The following is a 17,173-nucleotide window of genomic DNA, read 5'->3' as shown; positions in this document are numbered from 1 at the left end:
TTAGTAGAGACAGGGTTTCACCATGTTGGCCAGGCTGGTCTCAAACTCCTGACCTCCGGTGATCCGCCCGTCTCAGGCTCCCAAAGTGCTGGGATTACAGGCATGAGCCATAGCGCTCGGGCTATACAAGGTATTTTTGATGTTCTGTTGTAGATATTTTCTAATTTCTGTTAGGAGTTCTTCAAGCCACAAATTTTTAATTAATTCATTAATTAATTTATTTATTTTGAGACAGGATCTCTGTGGTCCAGGCTGGAGTGCAGTGGTTTGATCATGAATCACTGCAGCCTTTAACTCCTGGGCTCAAGCAATCCTCCTACCTCTGTTTCCCGAGTAGCTGGAACTACAGGTGTGCGCCACCATGCCAGGCTATTTTTATTTTTAATTTTTTTTATACAGACAGGGTCTCACTATGTTGCCCAGGCTGGTCTCAAACTCCTGCGCTCAAGCGAGTCTCCTACCTCAGCCTCTGAAAGTGCTGGGATTACGAGCATTAGCCACTGTGTCCAGCCCCATGAATTATTTAGAAGTGCATTTTGACTTTTTTTTGAGACGGAGTCTTACACTGTCACCTGGGTTGGTGTGCAGTGGCACGATCTTGGCTCTCTGCAACCTCCGTCTCTCGGGTTCAAGCGATTCTCCTGCCTCAGCCTCCCAAGTAGCAGGATTACAGGCACCTGCCATCATGCTTGGCTAATTTTTGTATTTTTAGTAGAGATGAGGTTTCACTATCTTGGCCAGGCTGATCTCGAACTACTGACCTCATGATCCACCCTCTTTGGCCTCCCAAAGTGCTGGGATTACAGGCGTGAGCCACTGCGCCCAGTGCATTTTGACATTTAAAAATGCATGGGGTTGTTTATTTTTAAAAATTATTGATTTCTAATTTAATTCTATTGCTGTTAGAAAATGTGGTCTGTATGATATTTTGAGTTGATGGAGACTACTTGCTTTATGATCTGATATGTGGTCATTTTTGTAAATAGTCCGTGTGTGTCTGAAAGTAACAGTGTGTTCACCAATTGTTTGAACTGGAGTATTTAAAATATTCTGTTAGATTATGCTTGCTGATTGCATGGCTCAAATCTTTTAAATCCTTACTGAATTTTTTGTCTGCTTGATGTACCAATTCCAGAGGGAGGTGATTTAAATCTTCCATTGGTAGATTTGTCTATTTTTCCCAGTATTTCTTTCTTTTTTTTTTTTTTTTTTGAGACAGAGTCTCGCTCTGCTGCCCAGGCTGGAGGGCAGTGGTGCGATCTCGGCTCACTGCAAGCTCTGCCTCCCGGGTTCACGCCATTCTCCTGCCTCAGCCTCCCGAGTAGCTGGGACTACAGGCGCCCGCCACCACGCTCGGCTAATTTTTTGTATTTTTAGTAGAGACGGGGTTTCACCGTGTTAGTCAGGATGGTCTCAATCTCCTGACCTTGTGATCCGCCCCCCTGGGCCTCCCAAAGTGCTGGGATTACAGGCATGAGCCATTGAGCCCGGCCTATTTTTACCAGTATTTCTGTTTTATGATTTTTGAAGCTATGTTATTAGGTACATACAACTGTAGAATGGATATATCTTTTTTTTTTTTTTTGAGATGGAGTCTCGCTCTGTTGCCCAGGCTGGAGTGCAGTGGCGCGATCTCAGCTTACTGCAAGCTCAGCCTCCCGGGTTCAAGCCTTTCTCCTGCCTCGGCCTCCCGAGTAGCTGGGACTACAGGTGCCCGCCACTATGACCGGCTAATTGTTTTGTATTTTTAGTAGAGGCGGGGTTTCACCATGTTAGCCAGGATGGTCTCGATCTCTCCTACTAAAAAGATACAAAAATTAGCTGGGCATGGTGGCATGCGCCTGTAATCTTGATCTCCTGACCTTGTGATCTGCCCATCTCAGCCTCCCAAAGTGCTGGGATTAGAGGCGTGAGCCACTGTGCCTGGCCTAGAATGGATATATCTTATTGATAGATTGAGGTAAGCAAGTATCCCTAGAATCTCTCTCTGCTGGGTAGATGTTTTTTCCATTACTATCGAAGGATATCACCTTTTGGGCACCCTTGACTTTTTCTTTCTTTCTTTTTAAAATTTTTTTTTGAGACAGGGTCTTGCTCTGTCACCCAGGCTGGAGTGTCGCGGCATGATCTTGGCTCACTCCAGCCTCTGTCTCCTGGGCTCATGTGATCCTCCCACCTCAGCCTCCTGAGTAGCTGGGACTACAGGTGTGTACCACCATGCCTGGCTAATTTTAAGTATTTTTTGTAGAGATGGTGTCTCACCATGTTGCCCAGGCTGTTCTTGAACTCTTGGACTCAAGCGATCCTTCTGCCTCAGCCTCTCAAAGTGCTGGAATTACAGGCTTGAGCCACCACGCCTGGTTCACTCTTGACTTTTTTGAAGGGTACATTATCTCTGATTTAATTTCCTCCTCTTTATGAGGCCCCAGGCTTTGTCTTGTTCCTTTCTGGATTTGTGCCTTTGTGGAGTCTTGTTTTCTTGCTGGCTTAGCCTTGCATTGAAAATAACACACATGTCTGGGCGCAGTGGCTCACGCCTGTAATCCCAACACTTTGGGAGGCCGAGGTGGGTGGATCAGTTGAGGTCAGGAGTTTGAGACCAGCCTGGCCAACATGGTGAAAACCCGTCTGTACTAAAAATATAAAAATTAGCCAGGGATGGTGATGTGCACCTGTAGTCCCAGCTACTCAAGGCTCAAGAGGCTGAGGCAAGAGAATTGCTTGAAGCCAGGAGATGGAGGCTGCAGTGAGCCAAGATCACAACACTGCACTCCAGCCTGGGCAACACAGCAAGAGAAAGAAAGAGAGAAACAGAGAAACAGAGAGAGAGAGAGAGAGAAAGAGAGGAAGAGAGAAAGAGAGAGAAAGAAAGAGAGAGAAAGAGAGAAGGAAGGAGAGGGAGAGAGGGAGGGAAGGAAGGAAGCAAAGAAGGAAAGAAGGAAAGGAAGGAAGGAAGGAGACCCATATACATTTTTTTTTAATTTTTTATCTAGCATTTCTAGCTGTTTTGTACACAAGAGTTTTTCTGAATATATATAGTCCACCTTATTGCTGGAAATAAAAGTCTCTGCTAAGTGCTTTACATAAAATTGTATTGAACATTCAAAACAATTCAATAAAATCGTGTCACCATTTTCTTTTTTCAGAGAAGAAAACAGAGGCTCAGGGAGTTTATGACTGGATTCAGATCCTAGTTCTGACATTTACCAGCAATATGACATTGAATAAGTCAGTCACTCCAGAGGACACCGAGCTCAGTGAGCACATCGGCGAGGCCTGCCCTGCCGGGATGCTGTTTGCCTTACAGTAACACGTAGAATGCCTCAGTGTCTGGCACAGCACTGGTACTCAGAAGACGTCAGTGATGACTGCTGTCTAAAGGGAAGGGATATGTACCTGGGACATGTAGCCTGTACTCTCTTCACTGGGAAGCATTGACAAGGACAGCTCAGTAACTGACTGAATTACCTGGAGGACTTTAAAAGACACAAATCCCTGACCGTACTCCCCCCAAATTCTGATTGTGATGCATGGCCGGGTTTGGGAGCCTGTGTCACTGGGGTATGGCTCATGCGGTCTTCGCTGGTCCACTCCCTGGGGCTGTCCTCTAGTGAGTTACATAGAAAGGATAGCGTTGGGTTGGGTGCAGTGGCTCACACCTGTAATCCCAGCACTTTGGGAGGCTGAGGTGGGCAGATCACAAGGTCAGGAGTTCGAGACCAGCCTGGCCAATATGGTGAAACCCCGTCTCTACTAAAAAAATACAAAAATTAGCCGGGCATGGTGGCATGCACCTGTAATCCCAGCTACTCAGGAGGCTGAGGCAGAAGAATTGCTTTAACCCAGGAGGCGGAGGTTGCAGTGAGCTGAGATCGCACCACTGCACTCCAGTCTGGGCGACAGAACAAGGCTTTGTCTCAAAAAAAAAAAAAAAAAAAAAAAAAAAAGAAAGGATAACATAGTGACTATCACGAGTTGCCAAGAAGAGGGAGACAGCAGCCCTCATGGTTAAATAGCAAGCAATTTGCTTTAATTTTAATTTACTTTTTTTTTTTTTTGAGACGGAGTCTCGCTTTGCCACCCAGGCTGGAGTGCAGTAGTACAATTTCGGCTCGCTGCAACCTCTGCCTCCCGGGTTCAAGTGATTCTTCTGCCTCAGCCTCTCTAGTAGCTGGGACTACAGGCACACACTGCCACACCCAGATAATTTTTGTATTTTTAGTAGAGATGGGGTTTCACCATGTTAGCCAGTCTGGTCTCGAACTCATGGCCTCAAGTGATCTGCCTGCCTCAGTCTCCCAAAGTGCTGGGATTACAGGTGTGAGCCTTGTGCCCAGCCACCTTTTCATTTTTTTGAGACATAGTCTCACTGTGTCACACAGGCAGGAGTGCAGTGGCGCGATCTTGGCTCTCTGCAGCCTCAACTTCCCTGGCTCAAGTGACTTTCCCATCTCAGCCTCCCAAGTAGCTGGGACTACAGGAACGTGTCACCGTATATGGCTAATTTTTTTTTTTTTTTTTTGAGACGGAGTCTTGCTCTGTTGCCGAGGCTGGAGTGTAGTGTAGTGGCGTGATCTTGACTCACTGTAGCCTCTGCCTCCCGGGCTCAAGCGATTCTCCTGTCTCAGCCTCCCAAGTAGTTGGGATTATAGGCACCTGCTGCCATTCCCAGCTAATTTTTGTAGTTTTAGTAGAGATGAGGTTTCACCATGTTGGCCAGGCTGGTCTCGGACTCCTGACCTCAAGTGATCTGCCTGCCTCCGCCTCCCAAAGTGCTGGGATTACAGGTGTGAGCCACCGCACCTGGCTTATGGCTAATTTGTAAACTTTTTGTAGAAAGGAGGTCTCACTATATTGCCCAGGCTGGTCTCCAACTCCTGGGGTAAAGTGATCCTCCTACCTCAACCTCCCAAAGTACTGGGATTACGGGCATGAGCCACTGCACCTGACCTTAATTTAACTTTTTGAATAGATAATATATGTACATGTTTCAACAACCAAAATGAAATATAAAGAAATTCACTGGAAAGTTCTGTTCCCACCCTGTCCTTGCCTACCCCCCCAACAGGATTCCCCAGCTCCCTATAGGTCACCCACTGTTATTACTTTCCCTATGCAAATTCAAGCAAATATAAACATTTATTTTTATTTCCACCTCCCTTTCATTCATTGGCTATGATACTACCACTGTGCAAAGCTCTTTTTTTTTTGAGACAGGGTCTCACTCTGTCACTCCTGCTGTCTCACTCTGTCACCCCTGCTGGAGTGCAGTGGTGCAATCTTGGCTCACTGCAGCCTTGACTTCCCCAGCTCAAGCAACCCTCCCACTTTAGCCTCCTGAGTAGCTGGGACTACAGGTGCGCACTACCACGTCCAACTAATTTTTGTATTTTGTGTAGAGATGGGGTTTCACTATGTTGTCCAGGCCGGTCTCACATTTCTGCAAGTGATCTGTTCCCCTTGGCCTCCCAAAGTGCTGGTATTACAGGCATGAGCCACCACACCCAGCCTCCTCTACCTGCCTTTCTTTTTTTTTTTTTTTTATTTTTTGAGACGGAATCTCGCTCTGTCTCCCAGGCTGAAGTACAGTGGCGCGATCTTGGCTCACTGCAAGCTCAGCCTCCCGGGTTTTACGCCATTCTCCTGCCTCAGCCTCCCGAGTAGCTGGGACTACAGGAGTGCACCACCTATGCCCGGCTAATTTTTTGTATTTTTAGTAGAGACAGGGTTTCACCGCGTTAGCCAGGATGGTCTCGATCTCCTGACCTCGTGATCCGCCCGCCTCGGCCTCCCAAAGTGCTGGGATTACAGGCGTGAGCCACTGCGCCCGGCCTACCTGCCTTTCTTTCAAAAAAGATGACATACTATGTATACTGTTCTGAACCACATTTTTTTTTTTGAGACGGAGTTTCACTCTTGTTGCCCAGGCTGAAGTGCAATGGCACTATCTTGGCTCACCGCAACCTCCGCCTCCTGGGTTCAAGTGATTCTTCTGCCTCAGTCTTCTGAGTAGCTGGGATTATAGGCATGTGCCACCACACCCGGCTAATTTTGTGTTTTTAGTAGAGATGAGGTTTCTCTATGTTGGTCAGGCTGGTCTTGAGCTCCCAACCTCAGGTGATCCACGGTCCTTGGCCTCCCAAAGTGCTGGGATTACAGGTGTGAGCCATCGTGCCTGGCCTTTTTTTTTTTTTTAGATGGGGTCTTGCTCTGTCACACAGGCTGGAGTGTGGTGGCACAATCACAGCTTACTGCAGCCTCAACTTCCCCGGCTCAAGCAATCCTCCCACCTCAGCTTCCTGAGTAGATAGGACTAAATTCATATACCACCATGCTGTCTTTTTTTTTTTTTTTTTTCACTTTCTGTAGAGACGGAAGTCTCATTATGTTGACCAGGCTGGTCTTGAACCCCTGGACTCAAGTGATCCTCCTGCCTCGGCTCTCACCTTGGCCTCCCAAAGTGCTGGGATTATTGGCGTGAGCCACTGCACCCAGCCTGTACCACATTTTTGTTTCAAAATATATCCTGAAGATCTTTCCATTTTTCTTGGCATCCTTATTATTTTTTTTTACAGCTGCATAGTTTTCCATTGTGGGGCTATATCATAATTTACTGAACCCTTCACTGTCAAATATAGTAGCCACACATGGCTACTTAAATGGAAATTAATTAAAATTAAGTAACATTTATTTATTTCCTTAGTTGAACTAGCTACAGCTTGAATACTCGGTAGCTACGAGTGGCCAGTGGCTGCCATATTGGACAGGGCAGATAGAGAACATTTTCATCATTGCAGAAAGTTCTATAGGACAGTGGTTTAACTGATCCCCTAAAGCTGGACACCTAGTTTGTTTCCAGTTCTCAGGCAGCTTGGGGATGATGGGGCCCATCCCTGGAATGCAGCAGAGCTGGGTGAAAGCTGCACTGGGAGTTCTGGGCCTTCAACCTCAGACCTTGCAACCTGGGAGGCTCCTGCAAGAGGAAGTCTTTTGGATTTGGGGCAGAGGCTTGACCAGGGTCTGGAAGAGAAAGTGGCCCTAAAGAGCAGTCCTCCTCAGAGGTTGCAGTGAGCTGAGATCGCGCCACTGCACTCCAGCCTGGGCAACAGAGTGAGACTCCGTCTCAAAAAAAAAAAAAAAGCAGGCCTCCTGTTCAAACCTAACCTTTTACCCTCTCCGTCCCGGCCTGCCAAAATGCAGCTCTGTTTCTTTCACTCAATATTTAGCAGACACTTCTTGAGTAACTCCCAAGGATGATGTCAAGTCCTTCACTGGGGATGTAGGTATGAGAAAGACACAGTCCCTTCCTTGGAGAAACCCGCTGCCCAAAGAAAAAGACAGATCATCAACTGCTCTGTGAGCAGGACTTTTAAAGAGTCATCACCTAAGATCAAAAGGCCTGATATTAACCTGTTTGTGAGGATTTGGGGAAACAGGTGATCTCATCCGTTGTTGGGGATTGTAAATTGGTACAAAATTTTTGGAGGGCAATTCTGTGAAAACCTATAAAACATTTAAGAGCACATAATCTTTGACCCAGAATTGCCATACTTATAAATGTATTTTACACACACATATGTCTGCAAATATATGTACCAAGATATTTCCTGTAATTAGCATTGTTTGTAGTAATAAAAGGCGGACATACATAAATATCCACTAGGAGGGGAATGGTAAATAAATTGTGACACACCATATGATGGAAAATGATGTTGACTATCTACAGGCAGGTATATTATGACATGAAAATAGCAGGTGCTGAGCAGTGTAGAGCGTGTGCTATCATTTGTGTCACACACAGACGCACATACACACAGCATATGCTCCAAATATCTCTGCAAAGATACATTAGAACTGTTAAGAGGCCAGGCGCGGTGGCTCACACCTGTAATCCCAGCACTTTGGGAGGCCAAGGCGAGTGGATCACTTGAGGTCAGGAGTTCAAGACCAGCCTGGCCAACATGGTGAAACCCCGTCTCTACTAAAAATACAAAAATTAGCTGAACGTGGTGGTGCACACCTGTAGTCCCAGCTACTCAGGAGGCTGAGGCAGGAGAATTGCTTGAATCCGGGAAGCGGAGGTCGCAGTGAGCTGAGATCACACCACTGCACTCCAGCCGCCTGGGCAACAGAGTGAGACTCTGTCTAAAAAAAAACTGTTAAGAGTGGTTGCCTCTGGGGAGGGAATGGGCAACAGGGCAACAAGGAGGCTGATTGGCAAGCAATCTTTCCTTTCTTTCCCCTTCCTTCCTTCCTTCCTTCCTTCCTTCCTTCCTTCCTTCCTTCCTTCCTTCCTTCCTTCGAGATAGAGTCTTGCTCTGTTGCCGAGGCTAGAGTGCACTGGCGTGATCTTGGCTCGCGGCACCCTCCGCCTCCCAAGTTCAAGTAATTCTCCTGCCTCAGCCTCCCGAGTACCTGGGATTACAGGCACCTGCCACTACGCCAAGCTAATTCTTATATTTTTAGTAGAGACGGGGTTTCACCATGTTGGCCAGGCTGGTCTCAAACTCCAGACCTCAAATGATCCACCCACTTCAGCCTCCCAGGGTGTTGAGATTACAGGCATGAGCCATCGCACTTGGCCAGGAGGGACTTTACTTTCTTTGCACATGCTTTTGCACTTTGTTTCTCTTTTGAACTGTGTAATAACCTTTTTCCTTATTTTTTTTTTTTTTTTGAGGCAGGGTCTTGCTCTGTTACCCAGGCTGGAGTGCAGTGATGCGATCTTGGCTCACTGCAGCCTTGACCTCTCAGGCTCAAACAATCCTCCCACCTCAGCCTCCCGAGTAGCTGGGACTACAGGTGCGCACCATCATGCCCAGCTGTTTTTTGTTTTTGTTTTTGTTTTTTGTATTTTTTGTAGAGATGGGGTCTCACCATGTTGCCCAGGCTGGTCTTGAACTCCTGGGTTTTAGCGATCTTCCCTCCTCAGCCTCCCAAAGTGCTGGGATTACAGGTGCCTGGCCCCTTTTTCTTTTTTTTTTTTTTCCCCTCAAGATGGAGTCTTGCTCTGTCGCCCAGGCTGGAGTGCAATGGCGTGATCTCGGCTCACTGCAACCTCGGCCTCCTGGGTTCAAGCGATTCTCCTGCCTCGGCCTCCCGAGTAGCTAGGATTACAGGCATGCGCCACCACACCCGGCTAATTTTTTGTATTTTTAGTAGAGATGGGGTTTCACCATGTTGGCCACACTAGTCTCGAATTCCTGACCTCGTGATCTGCCCGCCTTGGTCTCCCAAAGTGCTAGGATTATAGGCGTGAGCCACCGCGCCCGGCCCCTTTTTCCTTTTTTTTTTTTTTTTTTTTTTTTGGAGATGGAGTCTCAGTCGGCCAGGCTGGAGTGCAGTGGCACCATCTCAGCTCACTGCAACCTCCTCCGCCTCCCGGGTTCAAGCGATTCTCCTGCCTCAGCCTCCTGAGTAGCTGGGACTACAGGCGCGTGCCACCACGCCCGGCTAATTTTTAGTATTTTAAGTAGAGACGGGGTTGTGTTAGCCAGGATGGTCTCGATCTCCTGACCTCGTGATCCACCCGCCTCGGCCTCCCAAAGTGCTGGGATTACAGGCGTGAGCCACCGCGCCCGGCCTCTCGTTTTCCGTTTTTAAGGAGGCTCCTACTGAGTAATGGTGAAGGGGAGAGAAGAGATCCCTGGGGAAACCTTAGCAATCACCTGGGTTCTGAATATCCCCAGTGACTGCACTGAAGGTGACAACAGTCCAGAAATGTCGCCGCTGCGGTGAATCCATCCATCGCCCCTCGAAGCCTTGCCCTATCTTGGCTGTCATACCGTCTGTGGCCAGCAGGGGGTAGCACAGATTCACCAATGTGTTAGTCCCAAGCTTCAGTCATCCCTTCTAGGATTTCCTCCTCTGTGGGCCAAGATGGGAAAGATACCTCCTGCCAAGCCAATGAAATTTACTACGTAATAATTGATTCCATCTTCTCATTTTTTTTTGTAACTCACAGTTCTGATCAGCATGAGAGAGAGAGAGAGAGAGAGAGAGAGAGAATGAATATAGGCTTGCAGAAACAATAATTTTCCACAGAAGAGGTGTTACTTAGCCCAGCTTTATTCCACCAGGCCTTGGGTGAAGAGTGGCTGGCAATGGCTTGAGAAGCCCCCAGGATTGAAGATACAGTCTGGTAACTACTGCATTCGTGGCTCCCCGCCTGGCTTGGGTTTCCAGCTGCAGGGCACGCTCCTACCCTTCTCTTTTCCTCTCACAGAAGTAGTTCTGGGCAAGAGGAAGCATGAACAGCTGGTCCCATAGGATGACTTGAAGCAGCCACTCTCCTAGAGAGGTTAAAAGTCTGTCCCTCGCTAGGCTGCAAGCAGCCCAAGGACCGAGGCATTTCTCATCTGCCACAGAATCTGCAGGACCAAGCACAGTGATGGGCATGTAGCTGGTGCTAAGTAAAGGTTTATTGTTCAATTGAAAGAGACAGCCATTGAGGAATCAGGGAATCCATTCTTTAAAAAAATGTGTTTTTATTCATTAAAAAAAAAAGTCTTCCAGGCTGGACGGGGTGCCTCATGCCTGTAATCCCAGCACTTTGGGAGGCCGAGGCAGGCGGATCACTTGAGGTCAGGAGTTCGAGACCAGCTTGGTCAACATAGCAAAACCCCGTCTCTACTAAAAATACAAACATGAGCTGGGTGTGGTGGCGCGCACCTGTGGTCCCAGCTACTGAGGAGGCTGAGACTGGATGATTGCTTGGACCTGGGAGGTGGAGGTTGCAGTGAGCTGAGACCGAGCCACTGCACTCCAGCCTGGGCAACAGCGAGAGACTCCGTCTTAAAAGAAAAAAAAGTCTTCCACAACAGTTATCTTATAGAGACAAGAAGAAGAAGAAAGAAGGAGAAGAAGAGGAGGAGGTCCTAGCTAATCTCAAGGGCAAGGACCCAAGGGCAAGGCTCTGGTCTGTCTGAGAGGGAGAATATGGCAGTGTGCAGGGAATGGATCATTTCCCCTGCATGCCCAAGGAGAATCCTGCTTTGACTCACCTTGGAGGTCCTTGGTCAGGCCACGAAACCAGTGATCACATCTCTCACCCATCTGGGGTGCTGGTGACCTTGGCAAAAGAAAGGCTTAAACCAGGTCAGCCTGGGGGAAGAGGCTGGCTCCTTCCAGGGTCTTCCTCCGGATTAGATGTTAACTTTCCGTCTCTTGCTTAAAGTCTTGTCAGTGGCTCTGAATGTGAGGGCAGAAGGAGGAGGATGCTGTCAGGGGAGGGGACACTAATGGCTCCTGACCTGGCCTAGAGATAATTCGGGGCTCCTTCAGTGGGCCCTCCCTCCTCAGTGCCCTGGAAGTGTAGGGAGGGGTCAGTTGGGGATCCCCACAAATTAAATGGGGAATGAGAGGAGCAACTGAAAGTCTCAAATTCAGGCTATAGATGGGACCCCAGCCCCCCATACTCTCCCATCCTACATGAGATGGGCAACGGAGGGCCAGGACAGCAACTCCAAGCCAGTGTAGGTTTTGGAGGTAGACAGTGAGGAGGCTTGCTTCTGTCCTTTGTTAGCTGAGTGCCCTTGAACAGCTTACTCACCTACTCTCAGCCTCAGTTTCCTCATCTCTAAAATAAGGCTACCAATACCTACCTTCTCTGGCCATTGTCAGGATGAATGAAAGAGCTCTGAAAGTATTTCTGTAATTAGCAGACATCAGAGATTGTTATTCTCCAAGGTGAGAGGCCCCTCTAGATCCCTGGTGGTGACAGTGTCAAGATTCTTTTTCCCTCCTCTGCGGTGCCCGCTCCTTTTCCAGCCTTGTGGCTGGCTCTCATCCTCCTTTCCGCAACCCCCCACTCCTCCTTGGGACCACCTTGGCGGGCCCAGCTTCTCGCAGCCTGCAATATTCCATAGGTGCCCCCATTCTAAAACCTGTAGGGGTGCCCTGCACAGGCGCACGGTTGGTCGAGGTGGGACAGGTGGCGGGGGTCTCCACTGGCCAGCGTCCGCGCCCCCCACCCTGTTTAGGAGTTCCTGTTTGGAGATGGCTCCCCCTGGTCCTCAGCTCGTCTCTGGGCTAAGCAGGGGAGGAGAGAAATAAAAGGTGGGGGGCCTGGAAGGGGGTTCCCACCTTCTCAGTCCGGGACCCGAGACGGGAACGCAGCCCTGGCGCGCCAACGCTGCACCACCGTGGGTCTCCGAGCCGTGCTCGCAGTCGCTGAGATCCTCGGTGCGGAGAAGATGTGCCCCTCCGATCCCCAGGGCGTGACCCCCTTCACCCAGACCCGGCCAATCCCTCGCCCGAGGCGAGCGGGAGGATGCGGTTCTAGGACCCGGAGGCGCCGCCGAGCGCGCCGCCGCCTCGGCCTCGCCTCGGTGGCCTCCCGCTCCGGCAGGTGAAGCGGCGCCGGCCGCCCCCTCTGCGGCAGGTGAAGCGGCTCGGCAGCCCACTCCCCGCCCGCCATGGTTGCGGGGGTCCCCCGGCCAGCGCCCGCCCCCTCCCTCCAGCCCGCCCCCCTGGGGCTGGGTGCCCGGCGGCGGCGGCGAACTGCGGTTTGCGCGCACGGGGAGCGACAGCAGAAGTTCGAAAATCGCCGAGGGGGGAGCCAGCGCCGCAGCTTCCTGCCCCCGGCCCAGCCCTCTGGCCCCGGCGGCCTGCAGCCTGACTTCCTCCCCCAACCCTGCAGCTCGCCGCCCGGTCCCACGGACGGGGCCGCCCCGATGGGACGCCGCGCTCCGGCCCCTGCGCGCCGCTGAGCCGAGCGCCCCCCGCCGCCGAGACCCCCGCCGCCGCCGCCAGCCGCTGCCCCCTCGCCCCCGCCCGGGCCGGGAGCCTCGTCCCCGTCCCCCGGAAAGCTGGATTTCCGAGGCTGGAGGCGCCTGGCCGGCTGGGTGGGGACCACCATGGGCAACGCGGCCGGCAGCGCCGAGCAGCCCGCGGGCCCCGCCGCGCCGCCCCCCAAGCAGCCCGCGCCTCCCAAGCAGCCGATGCCCGCGGCCGGAGAGCTGGAGGAGAGGTTCAACCGCGCCCTGGTGAGTGCGACCCGGAGGCGGGTCGGGCGCGGGCGGGGGGCGGCAGGGGCGCGGCAGGGGCTGGGCGCGCGTCCCCGCCCCCGGGGACTCAGGTGCCGCTTGGAGATCCCCGGTCCGGCAGCTGCCCCTTCCAGGAGGTGGGAGCGACAGTGGCCTTTTTTTCAGAGTGACTTAGCACTCTCCCCCCAAAACTTTCTTCAGTTATCGCCCAGTCTCCCTCCCTAAGACACCTCCACCCCAGCTGGGTCTAAAGGTCTAAACAAGTATGTTCTGTGAAGAAGTTGGGAGCGGGGCCGCACAGGGGTCCCGGGTCGCCCCCTTCCCCACTGCACGCAGGCCCAGCCACCGGGCGCGGGTCTGGGGCATCTGCCTTTCTGTGTCTAGAGTCAAAGATGAAAGGGTTACAACCTCCCGGGAGCGGGAGACCTGCTGGAGGTGTTGGGTCCTGATTTGTTGGGCGCCTGGGCTGCGGGGAATGGGGTTGTCGGATCATGGCCAGGAGGTATCTGTGTTTCTACCCCGCCATATGTCAGAGCCAGGGTGCCTGTGGGTCTTTATCTTGGGGCATCCTTTCCAAGCCACTGAAGGGAGTAAGATGAGGGAGGGTGGGGTCAGGACGGGTGGGTCGCCCAGGCTAGGGGTGGAGCAAAATCTGGAACCACCCTCCTCTGTGCCTACCTGGGGAATTGGAGCGGGGTCGCTGGGGAATAGGTCTCTGGGAGGGAACCATCAGCTCAGGCCGAGCCTGGAAACAGTCAACATGTTCAGTGGGGTGGGGGCTCCAGAGCAGACTCAGGGGTTTCCAAGACCCTGCATAAGGCAGAAGTAGGGAGAGGAAGAGCTGCTCACTCTCACTCTCCCCACCCCCGACGCCCTGGCCCTGGCTCCCTCCTCTAATTGCCTGGTGGCCTGCCTGCTGTCAGCCTTCCCTTGCTGGACGCTGGGTGACAGGCAAATGAGGCTGTGCCTTCTCCCAGATGCATTTCCCAGTCCCTGCAGGTCTGAGGGTGGGGGCTCAACGGAGACACAGGCCGCAGAGGGTGCTGGCTCAGTTGGTGGCCCTCCATCTCCTTGACATCATTTCCCCTCGCCTGGCTGGTCATTAGGCCATACGTGCTAGATCCTCAGCATGGCCCCAAAGGGTCGCCTCCTAACAGTTCCTGAATATGTTGGCTTCTGTCCTCTCCCAAGAGAAGGCTGGGGGGAGTTTGGAGGAGCTATGGGGTGGCAAGGGATCCATCCTTGTGAAGACACCTTGCTTGATTAGAGGAGGGCAGGGACGCTGAGGGACGCCTCACACCAGGCTGGCCCCTGACTTCTCCATCTCTCCACCTGCCCTGCTCCCCGCTCCCCAAGCATAGGACTTCACAAAGCTGAGCTGAGCTGAGCAGATGGGGGAGGGGGGAGAACGAGGAGACACAGTCTCTGGGGGCCATCTGGAGAGCCTGCATTGGTGGTGGGTCCTTGGACCCCTGCCAACCTGGTTGGAGGGACATGGGTCTGTCTTTCCGCCAAGTGTGTGTCTATGGTCGCGGGTGTGGGCTCTTGGGGTGAGGTCCTGACCCCAATCTTCTGTTTAGCACGCTGATGGGGAGGAGCCCTGTGAATAATTCAGACCAGGGGAAAATCCACAAGTCAAATGGTGAGGTTCTGATGTGTGTGTAGGACTTGTTTGCCCTGCTTGGATTTGTGGCTGTAACTGATTGGCTGAGTCTGACAGTAAATGCCACTGGGAGTCCCTGAGTACCAGGATGTGGAGGGGGGACACCCACAGGTGGGTCAGAGAGGGTGTGCTGGTGGAGAAAGCGGAGGTGCCTAGCAGAAATTTAGGGTAGCAGCACCCACCAGGGCTTACCCCCTACCAGGTGCCCAGGAACCCCAGTGTGTTTATACCTTCTTCCCGGGGTGGCTCAGCCTGTCTTATATCCTGTTGTGGGCAGGTTAAACCCAATCTAAGGACACTTGGCTAAGACCCTGGTTCCTCTCATTCCCCACCAGCTGGGGCATGAGGCTTGCCCCAGGGTGACAACCTTGACCTCTGCCTGAGGCTGCCCAGGGCTAAAGAGTTGGTTCAACCCTCAGGTCTGGCAGTGTGTATCGCAGAGTTGGTCGCTATGTGAACCCCCACCCGAACCACCATGGCCAGAGCTGAGTCCTGTCCTCGGTCAGTGTCTAAGAGGAGAAGAACCTTAGATTGCTGAGGGGAGGGGCCCACCGCCATCAGTGGTCCCCAGTCTCAATGGGAGAAGCACAGTCCTGCCCTCAGGGATGTAGTCCAGCGGCCCCAGGGAACCTCTTCCTTCCCCTTTTGTCCCTGGTGGGGCATAGGATCCTGATACCCCAAACTCTCCTTCCTCTCCTGGCTGTAGGACCTCTCTTGTGGGTGAGGGGTGTCCCCACTTACAGCCAGACAGGAGGTGCAGGGAGCCCTTCTCCCATGCAAGGGTGGGTGGTGGGGGGCTACCTTTCCAAGAAAGCTGTGGAAGAAGGGGGTGCCCCCTGCTTAAAATGGGGGTGGAGAGAAAGAGCAGGTTGAGCCAGGGTTTCCGGCTGCTGCCTTAGCAACAGCAGAGGAGTGATGGCTGCCCAGCCCCACGGGCCTGCTGCGATGGTGGGAACACCAGCCAGCGGGGCGCCAAGCTCTCGCCTCTCCTACGCCCATGCCCAAGGCTGGGTGTCTTCCAGCCCCTTCATGCCTTCCCCTGGGAGGCATGCAGGGTCAGGGACTGGGATGACAAGGCGACCTTTCCAGGCCTGCCAGAAGAGCCACGCTTACACCTGGGCCTGGGACACCCCTGATCTGCCGGGCAGGGAGAATCCCGTAACCTTGGGGCAGAGGGATCAAGGGAAGGTGTCAGGGGTGGTGTACGTGAGGCCAAGAGCCATGCTGGCTGGCATCCAGTAGCAGTGGAGAGGAATTTGCCTGATGGGTGCTCTTGGCTTGTGCCCAGAGGCCTGGGTGCCTGGCCAGGCTGTGTGGGGAGGTCAGGATGGCCCCATGTTGGGTGTGTGGGCCTGGAGTCCTGCTTGCAGCTGGGGCCCTTCCCTTCTGGGGCTGGCAGTAAAGGGCAGAAGGGACTGCAACTGAGGCGCTGCCCCCTGGCCACTCCCACCTCCGGGACAGGGCAGATGAAGTGTGGGGACATGGAGCCATGAGGTGGCTCAGGCCTTATGCCTGCCATTTGCAGGACAGAGGATCTCAGGGGGGATGCGGCCATGTGGTCTGATGTTGGGCTGGGCAGAGGGGAGGGGTGACATTCCCAGCAGGCAGGGCTGGCACATACTAACCCTGGAAAGCCACGGATGTGGTGGGCATGATTCACAGTGACATCTGGGGCTGATTGGCAGAGAGCTGGGTGAGACGGGCAGGAGCAGGTGCTCTCAGGGCTACCTCTGCCTTTTTCCTGGGGACATGGAGCCCTGGAAGGTGGCTTGGGTGGCCTTTGAGGGGACAGGGATTACTTATGGGAAAGGCAGGGACGTTTCCTGAGCTTTGGGGTCATGATGTTTGGGGGTTGAGATTCATTTTTGTCACTACCTGCATGGCCCTGGACAAGTTACTTAACTTCTCTGAGCTGTAGTTTCCCTCACCTGTAAAAAGAGAATAGTAATGGCATCTGCTGGCCTCCTAGGATTGTCGAGAGGGTGAAATAGAGGACTTCGCACAGTGCCTGACACAGAGCAGATGCTCAGTAACCCCCCTCCACTGTGAGAAAGGGGATAAAGCTGGAGCTGATCTGGTCCTCTCCATCTCAGGGCCCATTTAGCAGAGGGAGCCCAGACCCTGCCTCTCCCCTCCCTCCTCCTCCACTACCAAGAGCACCCAAGGTTACTGTGCACTCCCCAGGAGCCCCAGATCCTTAGTTAGTGAGGGCCAGGCAACCTCCCCACCGTTATGCAGGTCACCAGCAGTGGGGCCCGGACCGAAAACTGCCTGGTGGCCGGAAACCGCTGGAGGGAGGGCCCACCTCTCCTGGAGGGTGGGGCAGCGGTGGTGCTAACGGTAGCAGTGTGCACATGGGAGGGGGAGGGGAGGCCTCCACTTCCCCCTGAGAGAGGGTGTGCTGCCGGGGGGGGGGGGGGGTTCCCCAGTGAGTAAGAGCTCTGTGTGGGCAACAACAGGAAGCGTGGGGCGCTGGGTGGCAGGAAGTGGGGCTGGCTGTTCCTGGTTCCTCAGATGGGGGATC

The 17,173-nt window shown here is 52.8% G+C and overlaps 2 protein-coding genes across 14 annotated transcripts in view; one reads left to right on the top strand and one right to left on the bottom strand.

The window, feature by feature from the left end:
- Positions 1–8,069: 8,069 nt before the first annotated feature.
- On the bottom strand, positions 8,070–12,861 carry LOC134758523 (circumsporozoite protein-like). 4 transcript variants are annotated; one of them, XM_063706325.1, is made up of 2 exons: positions 11,004–12,861; positions 8,070–9,966 (listed from the first exon to the last, which is right to left on the bottom strand). In XM_063706325.1, exon 1 carries the CDS (start codon positions 12,857–12,859, stop codon positions 12,089–12,091), a length of 771 nt encoding a protein of 256 aa, XP_063562395.1. In that variant the 5' UTR covers positions 12,860–12,861; the 3' UTR covers positions 8,070–9,966; positions 11,004–12,088. The 4 variants fall into 4 exon arrangements, with proteins under 4 accessions (XP_063562395.1, XP_063562394.1, XP_063562396.1 ...); XM_063706324.1 differs by lacking the exon at positions 8,070–9,966 and adding an exon at positions 9,998–10,370; XM_063706326.1 differs by lacking the exon at positions 8,070–9,966 and adding an exon at positions 10,386–10,793.
- Positions 12,857–17,173, top strand: part of FMNL1 (formin like 1) — a 25,222-nt gene continuing 20,905 nt past the window's right edge. For all 10 annotated transcript variants that reach the window (XM_055387863.2, XM_055387861.2, XM_019027728.4 and 7 more), the window contains exon 1: positions 12,857–12,986. In XM_055387863.2, the coding sequence (XP_055243838.1) occupies positions 12,858–12,986 (129 nt within the window). In that variant the 5' untranslated portion in view covers position 12,857. The remainder of the gene's footprint in view (positions 12,987–17,173) is intronic.

Source organism: Gorilla gorilla, chromosome 4 (genome assembly GCF_029281585.2).
Source record: "Gorilla gorilla gorilla isolate KB3781 chromosome 4, NHGRI_mGorGor1-v2.1_pri, whole genome shotgun sequence".
Taxonomy (NCBI): domain Eukaryota; kingdom Metazoa; phylum Chordata; class Mammalia; order Primates; family Hominidae; genus Gorilla; species Gorilla gorilla.
The sequence above is the reverse complement of the archived record's forward strand: the minus strand, read 5'-3'. Positions and strand labels throughout refer to the sequence as shown.

What these genes read in the sequence shown, in the direction of transcription:
- LOC134758523 (XM_063706325.1), bottom strand. Translation starts at nt 12,859, where the DNA reads ATGGTGGTCCCCACCCAGCCGGCCAGGCGCCTCCAGCCTCGGAAATCC.